Source organism: Bos indicus x Bos taurus, chromosome 21, assembly GCF_003369695.1.
Source record: "Bos indicus x Bos taurus breed Angus x Brahman F1 hybrid chromosome 21, Bos_hybrid_MaternalHap_v2.0, whole genome shotgun sequence".
Taxonomy (NCBI): Eukaryota; Metazoa; Chordata; class Mammalia; order Artiodactyla; family Bovidae; genus Bos; species Bos indicus x Bos taurus.
The window spans coordinates 41,471,171-41,495,299 of NC_040096.1; the positions used below are offsets into that span (position 1 = coordinate 41,471,171).

Here is a 24,129-nt window from a genome sequence, read left to right on the forward strand (position 1 = left end):
TAGAAAATGTAATTTAACTTCACTGAATTCTTGGCAAGCAAACAGATTCAATACTGAGTTGAAATTTAAAAACAAGTTGTGTATGGAATTTAGAAAGATGGTAACAATAACTCTGTGTACAAGACAGCAAAAGAGACACTGGTGTATAGAACAGTCTTATGGACTCTGAGGGAGAGGGAGAGGGTGGGAAGATTTGGGAGAATAGCATTGAAACATGTAAAATATGTATGAAACGAGATGCCAGTCCAGGTTCGATGCACGATACTGGATGCTTGGGGCTGGTGCACTGGGACGACCCAGAGGGATGGTATGGGGAGGGAGGAGGGAGGAGGGTTCAGGATGGGGAACACATGTATACCTGTGGTGGATTCATTTTGATATTTGGCAAAACTAATACAATTATGTAAAGTTTAAAAATAAAATAAAATTAAAAAAAAAAAAAGAACAACAACAACAACAAAAGAAGCCGTATGACATTTTTCCATTATGACAGGTAAAGAATATGCAAGGTCTTGATACTCCTGAGTTGGGTATGGCTTATATAAAAAAATAAAAAAATAAAAAAAATAAAAATCTCACTGCAACTGAAAAAAATAAAAAAAATAAATAAAAACAAGTTGTGAATATAAACTGTGTTGCATACTTTGGGGCAAGGGCCTCAGCCTCTGCACTGGCAACATACACTTGCGATGGTTGAAAGGCGATTTAAGTTGATTCACTCAAGAAACAATAAAATGGCAAATACTAGTATCTTAAAAAAATTTCCTTCCTTTTGGAGAATGGGTACATGTATACAGATGGCTGACTCCCTTTGCTGAAACTATCCCAACGCTGTTAACTGGCTATTCTCCAATATAAAATAAAAAGTTAAAAAAAACTTCTTCTCCTTTCATTCAGCAACGAGTCTTTATTACTCAAGTGCCTGGGCTTCTCCTAATGACAGATGGAGGTCTTTCTCCAGAATTCTATTTACAGTCATTTGATATGCTGCTTGTCCCCTGAAACATTCCACACTGAGACATGAAACAGACCTACTTTTGTTATCTGCCATGGGGCTTTGGTCACTGACCGGAACACAAACCCACAACATAATCAAATGTGCAAAAAGTTACTCTGAAGAACATAAAAAGTCTGTAACTTTCTGGCAATACTAAATGCTTATCAATTAAAGACAAAATTAGTCTCTCATCATTTAGGCCACATTTGTCTGTTTTTCATCAATATTAGCAGAGTAACCATAACAATTTCTCTCTACTATCCTGAGAAACAGAAAAATCATTCAACACACTATTGTGCTAAGTTGCTTCGGCTGTGTCCAACTCTTTGCGACCCTATGGAAAGCAGCCCACCAGGCTCCTCTGTCCATGGGATTCTCCAGGCAAGAATACTGGAGTGGGTTGCCATTTCCTACTCCAGGGAATCTTCCTGACCCAGGGAGCGAACCCGTGTCACTTTCGTCTCCTGCATAGTCAGGCAGGTTCTTTACCCCTAGCGCCACCTGGGAAACATCACAACATACTATTAGTCCAACATAATTCATCTACTGGTTCAAGACTCTATTCTTCTCAATATTAAAAAAAAAAAATTCAGAGTATGAAGAACTGGCCTCCAGCCCAATGATCTCAAAACATCAGGAGGATAACTATGAAGTATCATTAGCTTCCCTTAAAACATTAACTCTGTGATGTTGACTCTTAACTCACAGATCTAGTTCTGACTTCTCTTGTGAGAATGACTGTACATCTCCTATGTTTATCATGTCTTAAACCAAAGAATTCTTTCATCCCTAACTATGACATGTTAAGTCAATTTAGAGGTAACCCTCCTCTACATAGTCCTGAAGTGACTTCAAAATGTGAGTGACCCTTCAGATTGGACCAATTATAAGGAGGTGCAATTCTGAATCAAGCTGGATGTTGGGTTTCCACTAGTGACCACAGAAGTCAAAGTTTCTGACCCTTCCTTCACCAGCATATATACGGAGCTTCTCACATTTAACCGAATTCACCTTTGCTCCACGGCTCTGCCACCACCTCTCTTCCCCCACCAAAATTCTTTCTTCCTATAACTTAGGGAAAAAAGGACACATGCAGGCACTGATTCTCTCCTCCCCAGCACCTTAAGCCCTTTGACTTGTACAATCTATGAAATTAAGAAACAGACTGATACCAGTGTCTCACTTACAGAAAGCAATATACCACTTGTCTGTAAGATTTGAGAAGACAGGACACTTTGTTTTATTCACCAAAGATCAAGAAATGTGCTGAGGATATGGCAGATACTTGTAAGTTTTGCTGAATGAATGAGGCCTTAACCAATTCAGGACCCTCTTCCTCCAACTCCCCCGCATTCCTCGGAGGTGAACCCATTAGCTAAGTCTTGGTCACAGCATACGCAATTCAGATTTGTGTCTCTACCAAAATTTCAAAAATCACAAGCCCTAAAGATCTCTCTGAAACAAACAGTATAAACTGAAACTTCTAAATCCTCTGTAGTCAAGGATCTACCATACAGTGTGACTTGAGCATCTTTCTAAACCAATATTGCAAATCCCTGGTCAAATATTCAAGTGGTTTTCATAGTGCATAGTGTAAACAAAAATCCATTATTCTTAGCTTGGCTCTGAAAAATCTGGCTCAGTAGTTTCTGCTTTCCTTCTCCAAACTTACTTACCTCTTTGGCTTTACCTATAAGAAACTTCTGTTTCCAGCCCAAATTCCCACTTCTGTGCTTCTACTCAAAATATACCCTTATCTGGAATTTCCTACTAACTTCTTCACTTAAAAACAAACAAAAACCTTATTCTTGCAAGGAAAAACTCAAACCTTCACTCTATGAAGACTCCTTTATCTTACTGCATTATGCCTGAGCATGTGTATGTATGTATGAGAGTGCATATGCACTCACTCACACTATTCTCCCCAGGCAACAATAATACCTCAGAAAGCAGAAATAACTTCTACGTGATAGTAGTAGCCAGTGCAGTGCAAAATACTAAATGTACTTTTATTGTTAAAATCTAAATACTCATTGAGTCCATTCACACAATTTCTATAATGTTTCAGATAAGAAATCCAATAAATTACTATTTATTTGATAGAACAGTATCCTATTAAAGATTTAGCTAACCATCAACACCAGTTATAGGGATATTTGAGTGTATCATATTTAAATGAATTGCCAGTTTTCAAGATGAATTTCATTAAAAAGAATACATATGAACTCAATTTACAGTTACACTCAAGGGTTGTATATATGTGTATCTCTGTGTATAAGAGAGAGAAAATGAGAGCGAAAAATTTCCATTGTTTAGAGCCTAGTGCTTTGATTATCTTCGCATTACAGATAAGGTACTAGCTGGTTAACACAGAGAATTAATTGGTAGAATTCGTAAACAATCCAAAAGTCTACAGGCACCGTATTTTTGATTTCTGCCAGACAAAAAGCTCTCAAGAATCACTTTTTCCTTTTATTATTACTACTAAAATTCCTGAACCTTTCCTTACAAATGTAAACTTGCAATAATTAATACAAAGAATCTTTTTAGAAATGTAAAGCAAATTATCTCTCTGCTCTTGCAGCAAAGGAAGATCTTTAAGCTTCATAAAAATGTTTAAAGAATTCATTTGATATGGTGTTAAATTGAGACATTCACATGAATATGAATCTTCTTTCCTGTGCAACATATAGACCTATGAGTCTCCATTCTCATCTCAATTTGTTCTACTGAGTTCAGGAATCTGTCCAAGAAAAGTGTTATTTGAAGAAAGATATTTATCTAAAACTCAGACTAAAAATTACAACCATGTCCTATGTAACTACAAATAAAAATCTGTAGTTCTGATTTGTTGTCTTGCTTGATAATTTGTTGTCCTGCAATAATGTTTCAATTACACTTTAGTTTCTTATTTGGAAGTCTTTCAATACTTCTCTACTTGTTTTAGCTTATCAAAGAAGTCTCTCTTTGCTATCAGACTTTTGCTATCAGAGAGCAAACAATAATACTTTACAAAGTATTTTGGGTAACGACAAATGATACAGATATCCTTAAACAAATGATTCTATGGCCAAATTAAAATTTATGATTTCTATATAATTGGTATGCTTCCTTACAACCAAAAAGTACAGGAAAGATGACAATAAACAACTGTCACTATATCATTTCATCCACTGATAATTTTAAGAACATATTTAAAATGCCCAAACCAGAAAGTGATCTTCTATGTTATAATAATTCACAACAGAATATAAAGATAAAAAATTCAAACAGAAGGGTTTATAACTGTCATCACATAAAGAAATCGTAATAGGCAGCAAGATATTTTGGGCTTCCCTGGTGGCCCAGACAGTAAAGAATCTGCCTGCAATGTAGGAGACTGGGGTTTGATCCTTGGGTCAGAAAGATGCTCTGGAGAAGGAAATGGCAACCCACTCCAGTATTCTTGCCTAGCGAATTCCATGGACAGAGGAACCTGGCAGGTACAGTCCATGCAGTTGCAAAGAGTCAGACACGACTGAGCAACTTGCACTTGTTAACAAGGCTAAAAATTAACAAACATTGTAAGTGTGCTACATTAACTAAAACAAAAATCTGAGTTAAGACAGTTTAACTTGGCAATTTTCAAGCTAGGAAGTCAATACAGAAAATAAGATAACCTACTTACCCGTTTTATTGTCAAAAAATTTGATGTGTCTATCTTCATGAGCAGTTATTGTAACAGGAAGTGTGGGATGACTTACTACTCTGTTAATGTGATTACTGGATTGTAAACCTAAAAAACAAAGGAGGAAAACACACCAAAATTCAAACCTTCAATGTAATGTGGAATCTAAAGAAAAAAAATATAAACAAAACAAAACCAGATTCACAGACACAGGAAACACATAGGTAGCTGCCAGACAGGAGGGGAGTGAGCGGCAGGGCAAGAGGTGAAGAGGATTAAGAGGTACAAACCTCCAATCACACAATAAATAACCCAAGGTAATATATACAGTATAAGGAATATGGTCAATAATATTTCAATGAGAAACATTACGTAGTATACCTAGTTTAATATTATCCATTAACTATATTTCAAATAAAAAAGAAACAAAAACTTCAATTAGAAGTTAAATGACGGCCTTTGCAGTCTTACCAAAACATAAGAATCACTAAAGCTTTTATATATAAAACAAAAAATATGAGAAATAAAACTAAGATTCTAAAGATACAATTTCTCAAAAAATGTATAAGCTAGTATGTCTTATAATGTGGATGGAGAGCACTATGCTCAAGTTTAGGGAAAAAACTGAAAGTATTTTAATGCAGACTGTCAATATAGGGTGGTTCAGAATTTTTAAATTATCCCAAATCCACAAATCATTGCTTTTAATAAATAGTCCATAAAAGAATTAAGAGTCAATTAATGAAGGAAAAAAATTCGTAAGTGATAATTAGGTGTTGGCAAGAACAAACCCTATCCCTCCTACAATGACCAAAAATACCAAAGAACTGGAATTGATGTTCTTAGGAATGAGATCTTTTCTTTACTACCAAGTTCTTAATTTTTGTTCAGATTAAAGATGAGGGAGAAAAGAGAGATCACAACTAATGGGAAAATATTGTCAGCATTTATTAGACTAAGTAAATCGATCATTCTATATGTATACAAGAACTCTTCACTGAACTTAAACACACTGAAAAAAATAATCTGTGTAAGAGGAAGAAACTAGGGTTGAAAAAAGACACTACACATAATTTGTTTTTAGATTTGATCACAGAACCATTTAAATATTTTTTTATAATTATAAAATGACTTTTAAAAGAGCAATCATGAAAAATCAGAAGTAAAACTAAACAAATGAACTTAACTGTATAGTCAATCGGTATTATAAACACAAGTGACTTTTTAAAGCACAGTAATTAGATTGTCTGTATTTAGTAGAATATACCCTCTATTAGTAACAAAATTCTTTTTGGTGGTATTGCAATTATTATTCTGAGACGACTTTATCTGTACTGTTAGATAAATGAGAAATCGTGATCATTTTGCAGAGAATCAAGAGTTTGACATTTTTAAAATAAGATAAAAATATAAAAGCAATGAGATAAATCTGAATCATTATTGGAAGCATCTGAATAAAATTTATCAGTCTTTTTATTTACTAAAAATGTACTCTTCAGCTTTGTCTACTGAAAAAGTCTAAACCAATGGCCAACTCAAGAGCCATGAAAGCCATGAGGACTGACTCAATAGCAGAGCACCTATCTTGTAGTCTCTAAATGTCATTTTCCAATAAAAAAAAAACCATGGCTCCTTAGAGAAATGGCCCATTTCAGATCTGGGGTACAAAATGAACAAGATGAACCTAAAACATCTTGTCATACAAGAAAAGCATCTACAACTAACAGGGTTATATCAAAAGGGGAGACTTAGGAGCCAACCTGAATAAGCTCCCACTGGCCAAAGATGAAATAATATGAGTAGCAATAAGGATAATATGTAACAGACTGAAATACATAAAATGCACTTATTCCAAGATAGATTATAATGATATAAAAAACAACACCCCAAAGACTCACTTCACTGGTCACCTTTGGAGGACACTAGGGAAATCACTTCGGAGAAGGCAATGGCACCCCACTCCAGTACTCTTGCCTGGAAAATCCCATGGACGGAGGAGCCTGGTAGGCTGCAGTCCATGGGGTCGCTAAGAGTCAGACACCACTGAGCGACTTAGCAGCAAGCAGCAGCAGCAGCAGCAGCAGCAGGGAATCACTTCATCATTTTAAAAACTAGTATATAAAGGGGAGGAGTGTGAAGTAATCATTTATCTTGCCTTTCCTTTATAACTGCTAACTCCAGCTAACCAAATTACTGATGAGGATTGTTCTTTCTTACAGAAGCAGTCTAGCTAATATGTGTAAAAGAAATGATAAAATTAGAAAATTATTTTTGAACAGGTAATGAATTAATGGATCCAAGCAGTGATTAGAAACTAAGAGAAAGACAGACCAAAGAATATTTACTTCTGATAAAAATTCACAAATTATATGAAATAGTCCTGCCAGAAACATTTAAAAACTTTAAAAAGACAAATAAAAATTTGATCCTGAATTTGAATAAGCCTCTAGATCTACAAACAATTTACAGGAAATAAAATGAACAGGAGGAGCACATTAAATGATACCACAAGGATGCAACTGGTAAAATTCAAACTATGGGAAACTCAACCCAATTTCTTCAGTTAAAAAAAATGCAAGGGAAATATAAGAGATAGAGGGGGAATCTACATGAAAACAAACGTGGGAGACCTACCAACCAATCAGTGCATGGGCCTTATCTGGGTCCCTATTTGAAAATATATACACCACATTCTATACTTAACAACCTTGGGCATTTACACAGAACTACTGGAGCTGGAGGATAGGTTCATTATATATTTCTCCACTTCCACATGTGTTTTCATTAAAAACCTAAAATTATTTGACTTGTTTTCTTTTACATTTGCTCTACTCACTTACCTGTCCCCACATACTTATCCAAGTTTTTAAACATAATTTGAGGAAATAGTAGAAATAAAGTAAATAAGTACACATTGAAAGCTATTCTTTTCTCATTCTAAATTCATATTGTCAAAATATAAAAGTAAAAAGGTTATCCTCTATTGTAAAACAATCCTTTTTAAGGTTTCAACCTTACCAGAAAACTTACCAGAATCCATCTGTGATGAAAGCATCACCAATGACTGTGATGTTTCTAAATCATAAATTACTGTACTACCAGTGTTGAAAGAGGTCACCATATGAGCTGGATCACAGCCTATAAAGTCAACTGATGTAGGTATTCCATGCTCTGAAAGGAGTCCAAAGAGATATAAGGTAAAAATAATAATTTAGAAATCTCTGCTTTTCTAATAAGAAAAAAGAATTTGAGTATTCTTGAAATAATGTTAATAATGAAAAAGCAATTGTGTTAGGATGGTGAGATATAATAGGTAACTTATTCTCATTTATTAGTTTTTGTAACATTATAAAATGTTACAGATAAATAAATATATATATATATTTACATATATAAATAATAATACATCTAGGGAACCCTTAAGGAAAGACAGGCAGACAAAAGCTATTGCTCTATGCATTTTTTTCCAAGAGACAAAAATCCTAGGTGAGTTTATTGGCCCACCTGCAATTTTTTTTAAGTTTTTATGTGGATCATTTAATAACTCTTTTATTGAATTTGTTACAATATTGCTTCTGTTGTTTTTTATGTTTTGTTTTGCTTTTTGCCACAAGCCATGTGGAATCTTAGGTCCCTGATTAGGGATCAAACCTGCACCCCCGACACTGGAAGGCTAAGATTTAACCACCGGACTGCCAGGGAAGTCCTGCCATTCTATTTCTGACTGTAAAATGATAAAATAGCATTTGTACACCTCTACCTTGGGAGACTGTCACCTGTCTGACACTGATTAGCTTCAAGTAGAAAATGCAAATAATATTTTTGGATCTGTGAAAATGAAGCTATGGACTCTGGAATTCACTGATGCAGTAATATCCTTAAGTAGATCAAGCATCAATTTCTCTCGTTAACATGTTAATAAATTCAACTGTCTAGATCAATGCACAATTATGTGAATTCTGGAGTAAGCAAGAAACAAATCACCTAAATGAATTTTCACCTCAAAAGCTTAGGTAAATTAAAAAATTAGTAGAATCACGGAAGTATCTAGAGATTCAACAAAATTAAGCATAAATGTTCAAATGTTCATCTAAAATGTTTTAAAACAATTATTTATAGTAAAAGGTATGATTTTTAAAAATAACTTGGAAAATAATGCCAATATAAAAATAATATAAACAGATGGACATAAATATTGTCATGAGGTATATTAAATCCTTCTTTGACAGGAAAAGATTTGAAATCAAGCCTGAAACTAACTCAGGTTGCACCTTCCATTTAAGGGTGCTATTTCAATGATTATAGCTAGACTTCTCAACCAGTGTGCTCATATGTAGTTTACAGGTTTACCTGAGACCATGAGCCTTTCTGTCTTTGTGAGTATCTACCTGGAGTTGCTAGAGGGCCTTCTGCTGTTCCTATGAGTAGCCTCATTTGCCTACTCTATTATAACATACAAATAGTTCTATTCTTTAAATAGGACATGTCCTGAAAAAGGTCAAAAAACCATTGAGCTACAGGATATACTTGCAAAGCATCCCTGGTGGTCCAGTGTTAAGAATCTGCCTGCTAATGCAGGGGACGTGGGTTCAATCCCTCATCTGGGAAGATCCCACATGTGGGAAGATCCCACATGTCTTGGGGTTAAACCCAAGCACCATAACTATTGAAGCCTATGTGCCCTAGAGCCTGTGCTCCGAAACAAGAGAAGCCACTACAATGAGAAGCCCTAGTATGGCAACTACAGTAGCCCCTGCTTGCTGCAACTTAAGAGAAAGCCCACACGCAGCAATGAAGACTCAGTGCATCCAAAAATAAATTTATTTATTTATTTTAAAAAGGCACTGAGCTACAGGATATCCCTGCAAAGCATCTTGTTTATAAAAATATGACTAGGAATAAAAAGATTATCACAGATTTGTAGAATTCTTTCAGTATCTCTTTTGAGCAGTCAGGAAGTAGTGAAACTACTTTGTTCTTTTTATCTTCTAAATTTAAAAAAAAAAGAGAGATTTTTCAAAGAGGCAAAATTTACTTACCTTTGTCTCCATTGTAAGTGCAAATACATGGCAATTTTTCTTGTGGATTCCATAATCTAACAGTGCCATCTGCTGAACAAGACAGTAATTGGTTTTTTATGCCACTATAAGCAAGACCCCAGACAGCATCTGTATGAGCAATTAAAGTGCCAGCTAGAACATTTGGCTCTGTAACGAAAGAAACAAAACAAAAATTAGCTAAAAGAAATTTAAAAGAAATGCTTTTGTATATAAAGATAACTACATAATTAAGTACAAAGACTACACATAAAGGTCATAAGATAAACCAATGTGTACACAGTGGCCATCTCTTAAGTTGTGGAGTTATGGGATATTTATATGCTACCTTCTAATACTTTCCTGTATTTCTGCAATTTTCTAAAAAAGGAACATCAACTTTTAAATAAACAGCTTTACTCCCACACCATGGAACTCACCAGTTTAAAGTGTCAATTCAATGATTTTTAATATATTCAACAAGTTGCACAGTCATCACCATATCAATTTTAGGGCATCTTCATCACTTATTAGCTATTTCTCCCCAATTTTCCTCTCTGCCTTTCTGCAGCCCTAGGCAACCACTACATATTTTGTTTCTATAAATTTGCTTATTCCAGACATTTTATATAAATGGCCCTTTCTGACTGCCTTCTTTCACTCAGCATAATGTTTTCAAGGTTCACTTGTGTTGCAGCATGTATCAGTGCTCCATTTCCTTTTACTACCAAATAATATTCCAGTGTATGGATACACTACATTTTATTTATCCATTCATCATTTGATGGACAGTGGGGGCTAATAACATTAAACATCATTTGTCCTACAATTTTGTTTCTCTACTGAATTCCCACTTTCCACAGATGTTTCTCACGGTTCACAACCTCCCTTTCACATGATTAATTACCTTTCATAATAAATTCACTGTGGAAATATAGCATTGAAAGAGGAACCTTTCCTCTACCTTTCTGTCACCCAACCTATAAATCGACTGGTGTCTAAATCCATATTCTCCATGTTTCCAAATACAAGTAAGGAATTATCCTCCATTCCTGAAAGGACAATTCCACCAGGTATTCTGGATTCCATTTCCCACACTAATTTGCTTTCATGTTTTTCTACTATACAGATTATCCTCCTCCTTGGGATCATTACCACAGCAAACAAATATGCTTCAAAATCTCTAAATCTAACAAACAAAACTTACATCAACCTCCAACCAAAGAGCATAAAAGCATATTCAGTAAATATGCTTTCTTACCTTCCATTTACTTTCTAAATCATTCTGATACCATCACCACAACAAAACAACCCTTGCTAAAATCATCAATGATGAGTTCTATCAAATCTAATAAAATTTCCCCTCCTTCTTTCCTTCATCCCTTTGCTTTACATCCATAGAGTATACCTTGGAAGGTCATCCACAGGTCCCTTTACCTTGTGGTCTCAGACCCAACATCCAACCTCTGTAGAGCCAAAACCTGGGTGATCAATTACCTTTCTATACTTAATATTATTAGACCTCTCAGCAACATTTGAAAGTGCAGACTGCTTCTTTCTTCTCAAAATGGCTTCTTCTTTTGATATACGTCATGATTTCACTTTCCTGAATGTCCTCCTGCCCCACAGGCATGCCTTCTTAGTTTTTTTTTTTTGGTTAACTCTCTTGCTTTAGTCACCCCACCCCCACATGTCACAGTCCCTTAGGAGTCTGCCTTCTCACAACTGATGGTTATGTACTTGATATTGCCTTCCTCTTAACATGCTTAAAAACCAAACTCAGTATCCTTTATCTTCTCACATTCCCATTTCAATAAGCTACCATGATATACTCAGTTTTCCATGTCAAAAATGCAGAAGTGGTGATGGAAAAAAGTTCTGAATTAGTGGTAATGGTTACATACCCCTGTGAATATGGTAAAAACTACTGAACAGTACACTTCAAAAGGGTGAATTTTATCATACGGGAATTATACCACAATAAAGCTGTTAAAAAAGATGACTAATCCATCACTTTATCCACTCAGTCCAATTTATCAAGAGATTCTGTTTATTCTACTCTATCTCCCCAGTATGTCTTAAATCCACTTCTCTCTAACAGCTCTATTTCCACTCTACTCTTGGCAACATCATCTTCTCACCTATCTACCAGATCACCACATTACAACTTTACAACATTACCTTGGTATTCCTTTCCCCACTCTCTTCTCATTCCCAATCTATTCCCCTTGCAAAAGCCAGAGTTATCTTTTTAGGTCACTTACTGGCTTAAAATTGTTCACTGACAGTTAACTTTTATATAGAGTTTGGCTTGAATGTGATTATTTTAGCCTATATCTAAAGAAGACTTCGGCTGTTACTCTTTTACATTACTGTATCTTCATATCATTTATCACAATTTGTACCTATCCATTCCCTTGCTTATGTGTTTAAACTCTGTTTTTTTTTTTTGTATTAGACTAATTCTCATTTCTTGATGTATGCTTTAATATCTGGCAAATTTAGGTGCTCAGTTTGTTAAACAAAAGACCAAAGAGTTCTTAAATTCTTTTAAAATGAACCATTAAGTAAACCATTTTTTATTTAACCATTCTCATACTAATAAACATTTAATTTTTTTATTGTTACAAACAATGCTCTTATAATTATATTTAAATACATGAACAGGTATTTCTGTTGGCCAGATTCTAAAAATGGGATTCATGAATGAAAGTTTCAGTTTTTTTTAATTAAGAAATTTTTTGTCCCTCAAGTTCACTGATTTATACCCTTATGTCCTTATTTGTTTCTACATGCATGCTCAGTCACAAAGTCATGTCTAACTCTTTGCAACCCCATGGACTGTAGCATGCCAGGCTCCTCTGTCCATGGAATTTTCCAGGCAAGAATACTGGAGTGGGTTGCCATTTCCTCTTCCAGGGGATCTTCCCAGCCTAAGGATTGAACCTGAGTCTCCTGCAATGGCAGGTGGACACCCTACCACTGAATCATCTGAGAATTCCCATTTGTTTCTGTATCTTGCACTAATTATTTTTGAACTATGTAAAGTAGCTAAGTTGTAAAAATTATTCCTTACGTTAAATTTCTCTTTTCTGGTACTGAAATTAATGCTTTAATTAATATAGTTTTAAAAAACTTTTTGAACACAATATAGGAAATACCAACTTGCAGGCTAAAATATTTATGGCATGATATTTCTTTTCTCTTTAATAAGGCAAATTACTAGTAAATGGAAAGACTAAATGACAAGTTTAATACATATTTAAATAATCTTTAATATTCGAGGTGATTATTTCTGTCAGCGCCATTCACTTAAAAAGATACATCTTGAGCCTTTTACTCACCATATGTATCATATGGATCCACATTAGGACTAGGCATATTCCACCACTGGATAGTCGCGTCGGTACCACCACTAAAGCACTGCTCTCCATTAGAACTTATAGCTAGTGACAGAACAGGGCCACTATCACAGGAAAAGAGGGAAAACATTACTGAGAAAGCCTACAAAGAAACTTACATTTGCACCCCTCCCAACCTCTCTCTAAATTTATGTGGTATCTAAAACTGTTTAAGTAACATGTACATTGAACAGTACTAATTATATTCTCATTAGTACAATTATTAATCAAATGTAGTATTATTCAGCTAATGTCTTTCTTAATGTAAAACAAACATTATGAAAAAATTACAAGGCTTTAGGAGTGATAAATAATAGTTAACAATAATTATGGTTGTTAATTAAGTACTAATTCAGTAAAACTTACATGTGGGCCCTAAATGTGTAGATAGGCTCTACATCTAAAGAGGCACTCCTAAAAGAGGGGAGAAAAAAGGGGAGGAGAGAAGATAAATAATGGTAAATCACTGGTTGATATACATGATCATTAGGAAAGATCAAATAAGTGCATAAAAGATACAGACCATAAAGAAGAATAATTACTTATAATTACCAAACTGGAAGAAAAAAACATAGGCTAACATTAAAATACTTGCTTTTTGGCAGGAACTGTTTTTTGCAAGTTCCAAAGTTTCAGAGTATGGTCCTCAGAGGCAGTAACCAGCACAGGTTCTACAGGATGAAAAGCTAATGCTCGAACTCCATCAAAATGGCTACGTAGTGTATACTTGGGATTCCATGTCTTTCGAAAGGCATCTTTATTGGCAGGCAACTAAAAAGAAACGGCACGATATTTAGTGGTAAAAGTAGTGAACTGATAGGCATATGGAGTTTTTGTTTGTTTTGGTGTGTTTAAAACATACATTCAAAAGTGCTTTGCTAAAATGTCCAGTGGAAATTTAGCACACCTTAAAAACTTTATATCTTTATCATTTAATAAGAACTAAGAAGAATCATTTCATTAGCTTTCAAATACTTAGATCAAATGAGTCCTTTAATCTGTTTTACCTAATCATCAAGGTAAACCCAAAGTCCTACTAAACATTAAAATGAGGGGAAAAACAAAACACACAAAGAAACTACCATGTTGCAACATTTTACATGAAAACAAAAATTAAATAAATCATTACCAAAAATCCAAGGGTACAATATTAACAATACAGTTGTCATTTAGAAAATCAGCATGTGACATTTTTCAAGGCAGCAAGTTAAAGTACTTTTCAAAAGTCTGAACTAAAGACACTTTGTTGATATTGATAAGAGGTTAATCTTTTTACCTTTGTTTCTCCATCTGTAAAGATAGGCTGTGAAACCACTTCTACAGCAGTCAAAAGGTTATTATAGACTTTATTTGCTTACATACTTTAAAAGTATTAATGAGAATAATCCAGCCCACCAAGGCCGATGTCTCTAAAAACCATTCTAACATAAAGTATAAAATGTAGGAAAAAATATGTTTATAAAAGGAAAAATTAATTTGCTGAAAATCTGCAAATTCACCAATATAATCTAAGTAAGTATAGTTAACTCTCAATTGAGTGTTTATTGTCTATAAAAAATTTAATCCAAGACTAGTTTCACCTCTAACACTGTCTTTTCCATCCCCTCCTCATCCTCTCCTCATCCCTCAAATTAAAGATGAAGTATTTAGGAAATGACAAACTAACTTTAACATTATCCTTTTAAAAAAAAAGTTCAAAACTAAAATGTGTTTTAAGATTTATCCTGAAAGCAGATAAATGATTCAGGTTACCTATTTTTCTCTTGTTAACAGCAAAGTATGGCTTAATTTGAGTAGGTAATTGAGAGTTGACTACTAAGGGTAGGTATTTATCAACCAATATTTTAGGTAATCAATCACCCCAAACTCCTAATACACCACAATACCCAAGAAAAATTTAAATACCACAAAGAACGTAGTTGTAAGAAAAAACTATATATCGCTTCAAATAAACACAATGTCACACTTTATCTTTTCCATGCACCTTGACATTAATTCTGCTTTATAAGTGTTTCCAAAAAATAAGGAGCCTTCTATTAAATCATTAAAAAATTAAAAATAAAACTGCACTTACATCATAACTATAGTCTGCATCATTTGTTACCGTCAAGTCTGCAAGGTCTCCAAGGCCCAGTACACTTAACAAAACATCATCAGAACCCATAATAAATGACTTGCCTCCTCCAGATGGAAACGTTATTGGTTCAGCTATAAAGAACAAAACCGCTTCTTAAATGCTGAAAAATCATACAGTACAAGACAATATTGTGGGGAAATGCACTTAACAGTTATAATATTCAGTAATATAATTAATTTTTTATCTTCCCACTTCCCTCCTTATTTCTTCTACTCAAAAAATCCTATTACTGTGTAGTAATAAACAAGTGTTTTATTTATTTCAGAACTGAGCATCATTTCCCACAAATAAAATATGCACTTGATATATTATTTCAGGGTGGAAGCTTTGTCTATTTATATCCCTTTGGTACAACTATAATTATAGTATTTTTTAAACGTAATAGGTTGTTGCTAAGTCCTTTCGCTTTCCATCATATTTGTTTGAAAGTGCTTGATATTCTCATCCCTGATAAAAATTTAATACAAGTATTCACATGTTAATAGTTTCCAGTCTCTTATACAGTGTATTAGCTTATTGAAGTAAAGCCTTAAGTTGCTCAGATTTCTCAGTGGTCTAGGAAAAGGGCAGTTCTATCTTTAGTGTCAGTTTCTTTCCCCTAAATGGTTAATCCATCTGATCTTCAGATGCCTTCCAGTTTTCAAGCTCTGTCTATGCTTTTTTATTTTGACTTCTTCTTTACTGAATATACTCCTAAAATAAATAATCTATACTGACTATAGCACTTTAAACTTCTGATACTTTGACCCATTAAAATCAAATACTACTATGTATTGTTATTATAGTTATAGTATAAGCAACAATTCTCCATATCATTTCAAACATGCTTTGAAAGCAAAATTTTAATCCTAAGATGCAAGGGGGAAAGTACATCAATCACTGTAATACAAAACATATTGAAACACATTTAAAATCCATGAGCAATTTTAAAAGGGAAACAAAAATTCAAGCTAATTGTCAATTCTGAAAATTTTTCATGAAAAATGATATAAATTTAAAACACTAAAGGAAACAGATGTAATGAAATATCAGTCATCACTAACACTACTGAAAACATTCTGAGAAGATACAAGTCTGCTTCTTTTAGATATATACCATGGTAAAAGTAAAATTCATCCTTATTTACAGTATCTTATTTTATTACTTATTAATCTGTAATATCAAAGTAAACTACATAATTTGATTCAAATAGGGTCCTGAATGACATTTGTAAAATGAAGCTATGTGTCAGCAACTGACACAGAGTAAATCTGACAGAAAATATACGTAGGGATAATAGTATTTAATTTTATAAGTTAAACCTACTGAATCTAAATAATCTGTAGCATGGATCCTTCCTACTAGTATCTAGTATGCAGTTATTGGTAATATGAGATGCTGAGAATTATAAAACCAATAGTTTAAAATTATGTTTAAGAACAGTTACATAAAATTCATTAAGGTAATACTTTCTCAAAGCATTTTTAGCCAGTACATGTTTTTCTTTTATGCACATAATTTGTTTGTAAAACAAGTTAGAATAAAATGCCAAAATTCCTCCCACTCACAAATACTCAATAAAAGAACTTTTGATAAAAGCCCAATAAAATAACTTTAACATAATAATGCATTATACATTCTTTATGCGGAGATATTTCTGATCAGTTATTGACCAATTTAAGAGCATGTGAAGGGAAATGTCTAACCAATATTAGGTAGTTTTACTAGTTTTATATTAATTATATTAAGCAAAAGTATTATACCAATTTCTAATGAATCACCTAACTACATTTCTCTATCTATATTTATTTATATATAGCAAACTATCCTGCTCACTCGGCATACTGCATATACATCTCAGTGAATAAAATCTTTTAAGCTATATTTCTGCTTTCCACAATCACGCATTACTGTGGCACACAGTAAGCACAGTAAATACTCTGCCCTTGTTTTTTTGCAGAAGAAATTAATTTTTATTCTATAAATTCATGTTATTAATGTTAACATAATTACCTACAGCACATGATTACATAGCATTGAAATATTAGAATTCAAAGAGAAATAAAATTACTAAAATAAGTAATTTTTAATGAGGGACACTATGATACCTTTTATTAGAGAGCCTAAAAGATTTCATCAAGCAATTTAAGACTATTATCATATTAGCATTTCCCTTTATGGAAATCTTAGGGTCTACATAATGAGGTCTTACAGCAAGGTCCTTTTTGTACTTCTTTAATTGTTCTTTTTATGGACAACAATGACAAAGGAAACCTGTAGCTAACATATCAAGTTCTTCCTATCTCCTTCAATTTTTATAAAATCTAAAGAACACAGCTCCATACCTGATTCCATTCATGCCAGTGGCAACATGGTATATATACACCTTAAGTCTTTACCAAATATAGTCTGAAAGTTCCTAATGTGTAAGTTTCTCTCCCTGAAAACAAACTTTCGTCCTTTACAAAATGAAGTATGACACTGCCTTTAATAAGAATGCATAATTGGAGATGGCCCCTGAAAATAAGAGATTATGAATGCTAATGCTCCCCTCTTAGTTCTAAGTCAAAACTGAACTTAATCTTTTGTAGTAACAAATTCTAATAGTATCCACCCTTTAAATAGTGTAATAAGGCTCATGCTTATCTGTCCACCTCTTTATCCTTCCACTATAAACAGAGTCAGATCACTTATATTTTTTCTTTAAAAAGCACAACTAGACATATACATACAAGTTCTACATTGGTTTTTGAGTAGTACGGGTCTTAACTGTTTTTTTCCCCCTCTATAGGTCATTGGTTTGAAACATTTAAAAGGGTCCCTAAGTTCTGCTAATATGGTATTGCCTTAAGGTATAAAATCTACAGTTTAAATGTATAGTGTTACTACAAAAATTTTAGCAAAATTATACAGTATTTGGTAAAATATATCAAAAGCTAAAGAAGCTGAACCATTACTAAATGCATAAGATGAAGAATAATGGAGTCGGTATGTGTATTTTAGAAAATACTCTCTAAGGTAAAACAGGAAAATAGTGTAACAGTGGTAAAGAGATCTAGGGAAAATCAACAAACTATTTTACTTGTCCTAGTGTTTTTCATGTTTTAATATCTTTTGTTTTGGTTTTATTATTTTACCGATTTTTCTTCACCTTTCCAAATATTCTTAGATTATGATGAGTGGTAAATACATGCAGAGACAACTTTAAAGGGAAATGTAATATTATTTAGCTTTAAGCCATATGTGCCAGTAGAGAACTCAGAAGAGAATAAGATGTATTCAAAATTTTTTGACTGGGGCATGAAATTACCTTACAAAGCAAAGTAGAAATATCAATAAAATTCAATATATATGTCAAATTATTAGATAATGGATTATCCTTTATGTATGTATGTATATGTCACAATGGACCTTAAAATTCAGTTTCATAACTTAGAATTATAACTTTCTCAACCTAGATTTATAAAGTACTCAAGTATATCTATGTTATCTTCAGCTAAAATCAGTTATGGGAAAAAAAGCCTAAACAGTAGTTTCAATTCCTGCCCATTTCTAATTTAGGCAAATTTTAAAAAATTCATTACCAAGTTGTACATGTTTGGTACCGGGTTAAAGAATAATGATGTCACCTTATTCTATAAAATGATTAAATTAGGCAATCATTATATACATTTTTAGAAATAATATATATATCAAGTTTCAAGCACAATGTTTGGCACTTAGCTGTCTCCTAACAAGTGAAAGTTACCATGAGTTGCTAAATTTAACCAATATGACAAATAACTAAACAATTCTTTTCCGTACGTACTATTTTAAGTCTTTTTTAAAATACTAATTTCCTAATACTAGATCTGTAAACTAAAGTCACAGTTCAGAAAGGTACTTTGAAATCATACATAATAAAAACAATTCCACCTAACATCAAAAGCAAAAAAAATCATAAGGAAGCAAAAGTCAAAAATTTCAAAATTTCTAAGACAATTACACCAAGAACTTGCCCAAAACCTTCTCTGAAGATCATATAAGCTGATCTTCAGCATTTTAAAACAGCAGCAAATTTATAATATTAAGGAGATGTGATTTGGAATTAATGTCATCTGCAATGTAAATAAACATGGTAGCTAAATTTTGTACCTTCCTCTGCTCTTGCACCTTCATGATCAGTCATTCTAGTAGAGGCTGACCTAGACTGATTTATGATTCCTGAAGGGATGAGGGGCAGCTCATCATCTCCCAGATCAGCTATCGTGTCGTAGAGTTTTGTCCTGTTGACCCCTGTAAATTAATGTCAGCAGTAGAGGTTCATTTAACAGCTACCGCTTGACTTGCTAGCACCCTTAAAAACCAACTTATTACCAAAACAGGCTATTTTTAAGTTGCAGTTATTAAAGACCTCATCTAATCAAAGATGTCTTCAATTTTCCATATCAACCCCCCCACGAAAATATGGAAATAATTTTTATATTTAAAATATTTCCTATTTCTGAGGAGATATATATATATATATATATATAAATAAGAGATACACACACAAAATTGAGCTTTTTATTACTCAAAGTTCTGTAAGCTCAGACACAGAAGATATCATTAAAACAAAAAATTTTGGTATTTAAGTTAACATTTAACAGTGTAAAGAATAAAACAGGTTTTCCAACTTAATCCACTATTTAAAAATGTTAACAAAGAAATAAGTAAAAATGATTTTTATGAGGGTGCAACAAACATTTAACTTTCCCTGTGTTTATGTGGATATTTTCCTGCTATAGTCACACAAACCTGTCATTAACAAATCAACTCCAATTTTCCTCAAATGTTTTTTCTCTTTTCCCAAATTTGAAAAATCTGATTTACCCATGAGTTCTCAGTTTCTCATCACAGTATGAAAAGTTAATCGCAGGCCATAAGCTTAAGGAGAGAATTTCAACTGGTACATGGATAATTTAGGCCAAAATATGCAAAGCTCAGGACCATCTAGTATCATGGGATCTCTTTAACTATGAATGTCAGAAATGACAAGAGAATCATTTCTCTTATGTATTTTGAAAGAAAATAGTTTTTAAAAGAAAATGCTTTATAGTCAACATATAAGTGAAACAATTAGGCAAATCCAAGGCCACACAATAAGACTGTATTTACTAACATTAATACTGATGGACTAATTAAGACTATATAATCACTAAATTTTACTACAGCTATTAGAATATTAGCAATTCCAAAGGAACTACCATTCATCTATGTATCCCTAGCAGAATGCCAGGTAGTACAATGGTAAGACTTAATGAAATAGGTGGAATCTTACACATTTATTACCTTTATTTTTTCTTTTCATTTATTAACTATTTCACAGCAATCCCTAACTTTTTAGAAATGCTTAAGTAACTCTTTCTGGATACAATGTGTCAAGTAGTCTGAATTTTCTAAAGTATATAATGGAGAAACTCAGTTACTACCTGAGGATTTTCTCCCTGACAAAGTTACTAAATAAATTCTCTAGTAAATGAAAAACTGCTAACTGGATGTCTAACCATCAGTGAAAGTCAACATGAAAGAAAATAAATGTTATCCTTTCTCACAAAATAGCTTTCCTTTATAACTTTCTCACTTATGAGTACCAACACCACTGATTTGATTTCTGTTCTTCAAATTCTGTAACTACATCCTAAGAATTCCTTTTCAGCTTATTAAGTGGAGATGAAGGAGAATCTGTTTTGAAAAAAAAAAAAACCCTCCTTTTATCTGCTCTTCAGATTCTTCAGATCAGTCTCTTTCTTGCTGTTGACTTTATTCTACGCAATGCTTTCATTCTTACAAATTACTGCAGAGGGTTCCTAATTGGTTTTCGTATCTCCCAACTCCTTTTTCTTTCCATCATATTTGAATACTTTGGGTAGATTAGTTTTCCAAAATCATCACATTGATCTTATCACTCCTTACTCTGAAATCACAAGCAGCACGTCAACACTCTTTGAATCAAAGCTAACTAAAATCCTGTACTTAACCCTGCATGTGCTTCATGATGGTCCTATCCAATCTCATCTTTTAGTGCTACATAATACAGATCTCCCTAATTTTCAAGTCAGAGCAGTTTCCCTATAGTATATTCACCAGGGTTTCTTCTACCGTATTTTTATCATATCTGTCTTTACCTATTCCCCAGAAAGGTGAGAATACTTTCTGAACCTACTTCCATCTCCTCCATGAGGCTTTTGTTGATCTTACTCTGCTCACTCTAATTATACTTATGTAAACCATAAACTTTTACTTCATTAGATACTACTTATAAATAATTTCACATGATAAATATAATAAAGACAAGAAAAAGTTTTATCATTACAGATACCATCAAGTCACATCTTCCTGAACACATGGAGTAGGAAATATGGAAGAAAAGGAAAACAGGAAGCAACATGAAATTTAATGTTCACGTTAGAGGAAACACTGACCCAAACAGAGCACCCTGGCCAGGCAGCACAGTAACCACTTGTATGAGTTATTTTACAACAGGAGGCCCTGTAGGGAACATGGAACTAACAAGCCACCACCAACTGGAAGAACTTGGAAAAGATCAAAAGGAGACGCCAGTCCTTATGTCCTACCAACCTTCTAGAATCTTCCTTGCTGAAATCCATCTTGGCTGAGTGATGCTCAGGCCATCAGAAATGACCTTGTGTCAGAGACTGGCCAGAGACAACCCGAAAACTAATTCCACCACTAAAAAACCCGGGACTATCAGCCATGTGGCAGAGCAGTCCTCCTGGGTTCCCATGCCTTTCTGTGCTCCAGCCAGGGGCCCCTTTCCAATAACATCTCATGCTCTGTGAGCATGTGTGTCTCTTCTGACAATTCATCCTAAGTACTAGACAAGAGTCCACTCTTGGGCCTGAGGAAGGGATCACCCTTCCTGCAACATTCCAACAAAGGTTCCCAAATCATATAATTATTATTACTTTTTTTGTTTTGTATACTATAACCAAACATTAGTTTCTGTGTGGCACAGTGGCAAGTTTAGGAAAAAGATGGAATTATCCCTGCTTTAATTCTAGTTTCTCAAAAATTGCTAAAAGATGAAAGCAGATTTCTTAACCAGAAGTTAACAGTCTTATCTAGCCCCTGTCATGTAGAACATCTTTCAACTAACAGCACATTTAATGCTCCTTTTTTCTTTCTAAATCTAATATTCTAAATACAATAATTCTAACAAATGCAATTTCAGATAAAAGTTTCGAAGTCTGATTTGCAACAAGAAAACTGTAATGGTATTAGTGTAATAAATCATACATAATGTTATCAAAATGTTCAATGGCATAACTGAAGACAACTCACTAAGGATTAAACAAAAATTGATTCTCAATTACTACTCTATAATCTATAGAGGAAATACTCTTCCTAATTTTAACAGCAAGAAAAGCTGTTCTTCTACCACTATGAATTATACAATAACCCATCTACCTCGTAACCACAGCCATCAAATCTATACCAATGCACAATCCTCTGAATAGATTCTAGGAGAATGAAAAACAGTATGCTGTGTAAAAGCCAAACTGTGGATAGACTGACAACTGCTGCTGTTAGCGTTTTTAAATTCACACTCACAAATATACACACTCTTGACATGAAATTTATCTTTCCATTACTCTGTTATTATAAATAAACAGGATTTTTTTTAAATGGAATCTAACATTTTCCCTTCTCAAATATGCCTCCCTTTGTTAATCTGCCTTATATTCTGAAATGAAGCAGGCAATCTGGCAAAGGTTTAGGTTTATTTTAGAATAAAAGGGTTTAGTTATATCATGTTTGCTAGATTTGTTATATGTTCTATCACCTAATTGAAAGAAAGTTTTTATATGACAACTGTCATCTTAAAAAAAAAATGACATCACAGTATTAAGGAAAAACTAGGTTAGCTGCAAAGTGATTCTGCAGCTTAAAAATGTGTACTGACTGAAAACAGTGTCAAATTGATACTTTCTTCCCCTTGTCAAAATGCTTCAATTATTTTCTTGGGGGAGGAAAAAAAAAAGAGAAACCAAGTTGAAGAACTGAATGGTCTGTTTTAACAGTGTGAAACTGGAGCCAGAAATAGGAAACAACTGCATCTCTTACCTGAAAGTAATATTCCTTAATATGAAACAACTGTTTGTCTTTGATTTGACACAGGATACTGAATGGTTTTATGAACTCCTTATACTCTCTCCAAAATAGAGGCAGCTTAATCATCATAGTCACCTTATAATATGTGTCAAGGTGCTTTTATAGGCCTATTGAAAGTTACTGATACAAAATAATTTCTCTTTAAATGTTCTAAAATGCCTAATATAAAGATATTTGTACTTAAGTCATACTCTACAAAAATTTCATTCCCTCTTGAAAGTCTGTTAATCCTGAACCTGGAGTAGCAAAAGACAAATACTAATATCAAACTAAAAAAAGAAGAAGAAGAAAAAAAAGGAAAACTAGAAAATTATCCAGGGATACTTATAATTTGTATTAAAAGAAATAATGAAAAAGTTTTCCAATGTATGATAACCAAGTCAGAAGATGTACAGCTATTCAGTAACAAGAATAAAGTAAAGAAGGGGAATGACAAATCTTATTCTACACATGGAAGACAGGAAACTTAAGATAAATAAGAACAATTAAGACAAATTCATGGACCAAGACTCAGATCTGTAAACATACATATTTCAGAATGTGAACCTTTGAAATGGAGATCTTTCCCTATCTTTGAAATGGGAAAAGCATATAAATCTTTTGAAGAAAGGATATGAAATAATCTAATCTTTATAAGCTACAATTTTATAAGTACAAAATAGTATAGGAGTAACAAAAAGCAAGAATAAGAGCATTTATCAAAGGAAAACATATTATAATCCATAATTTAAACCTTCCACGTTGAAAAAACTGAAACA

The 24,129-nt window shown here is 33.3% G+C and overlaps 1 protein-coding gene across 4 annotated transcripts in view; it reads right to left on the minus strand.

Moving 5' to 3' along the window:
- Positions 1-24,129, minus strand: part of STRN3 (striatin 3) — a 107,460-nt gene that overhangs the window by 2,650 nt on the left and 80,681 nt on the right. For 2 of the 4 annotated variants that reach the window (XM_027521396.1, XM_027521398.1), the window contains 8 exons: positions 19,352-19,492; positions 15,176-15,309; positions 13,697-13,872; positions 13,468-13,515; positions 13,045-13,166; positions 9,704-9,871; positions 7,695-7,835; positions 4,665-4,772 (listed from right to left, as the gene is read on the minus strand). In XM_027521396.1, coding sequence (XP_027377197.1) covers positions 4,665-4,772; positions 7,695-7,835; positions 9,704-9,871; positions 13,045-13,166; positions 13,468-13,515; positions 13,697-13,872; positions 15,176-15,309; positions 19,352-19,492 — 1,038 coding nt within the window. The remainder of the gene's footprint in view (positions 1-4,664; positions 4,773-7,694; positions 7,836-9,703; positions 9,872-13,044; positions 13,167-13,467; positions 13,516-13,696; positions 13,873-15,175; positions 15,310-19,351; positions 19,493-24,129) is intronic. The other 2 variants (XM_027521400.1, XM_027521399.1) reach the window with 1 other exon arrangement.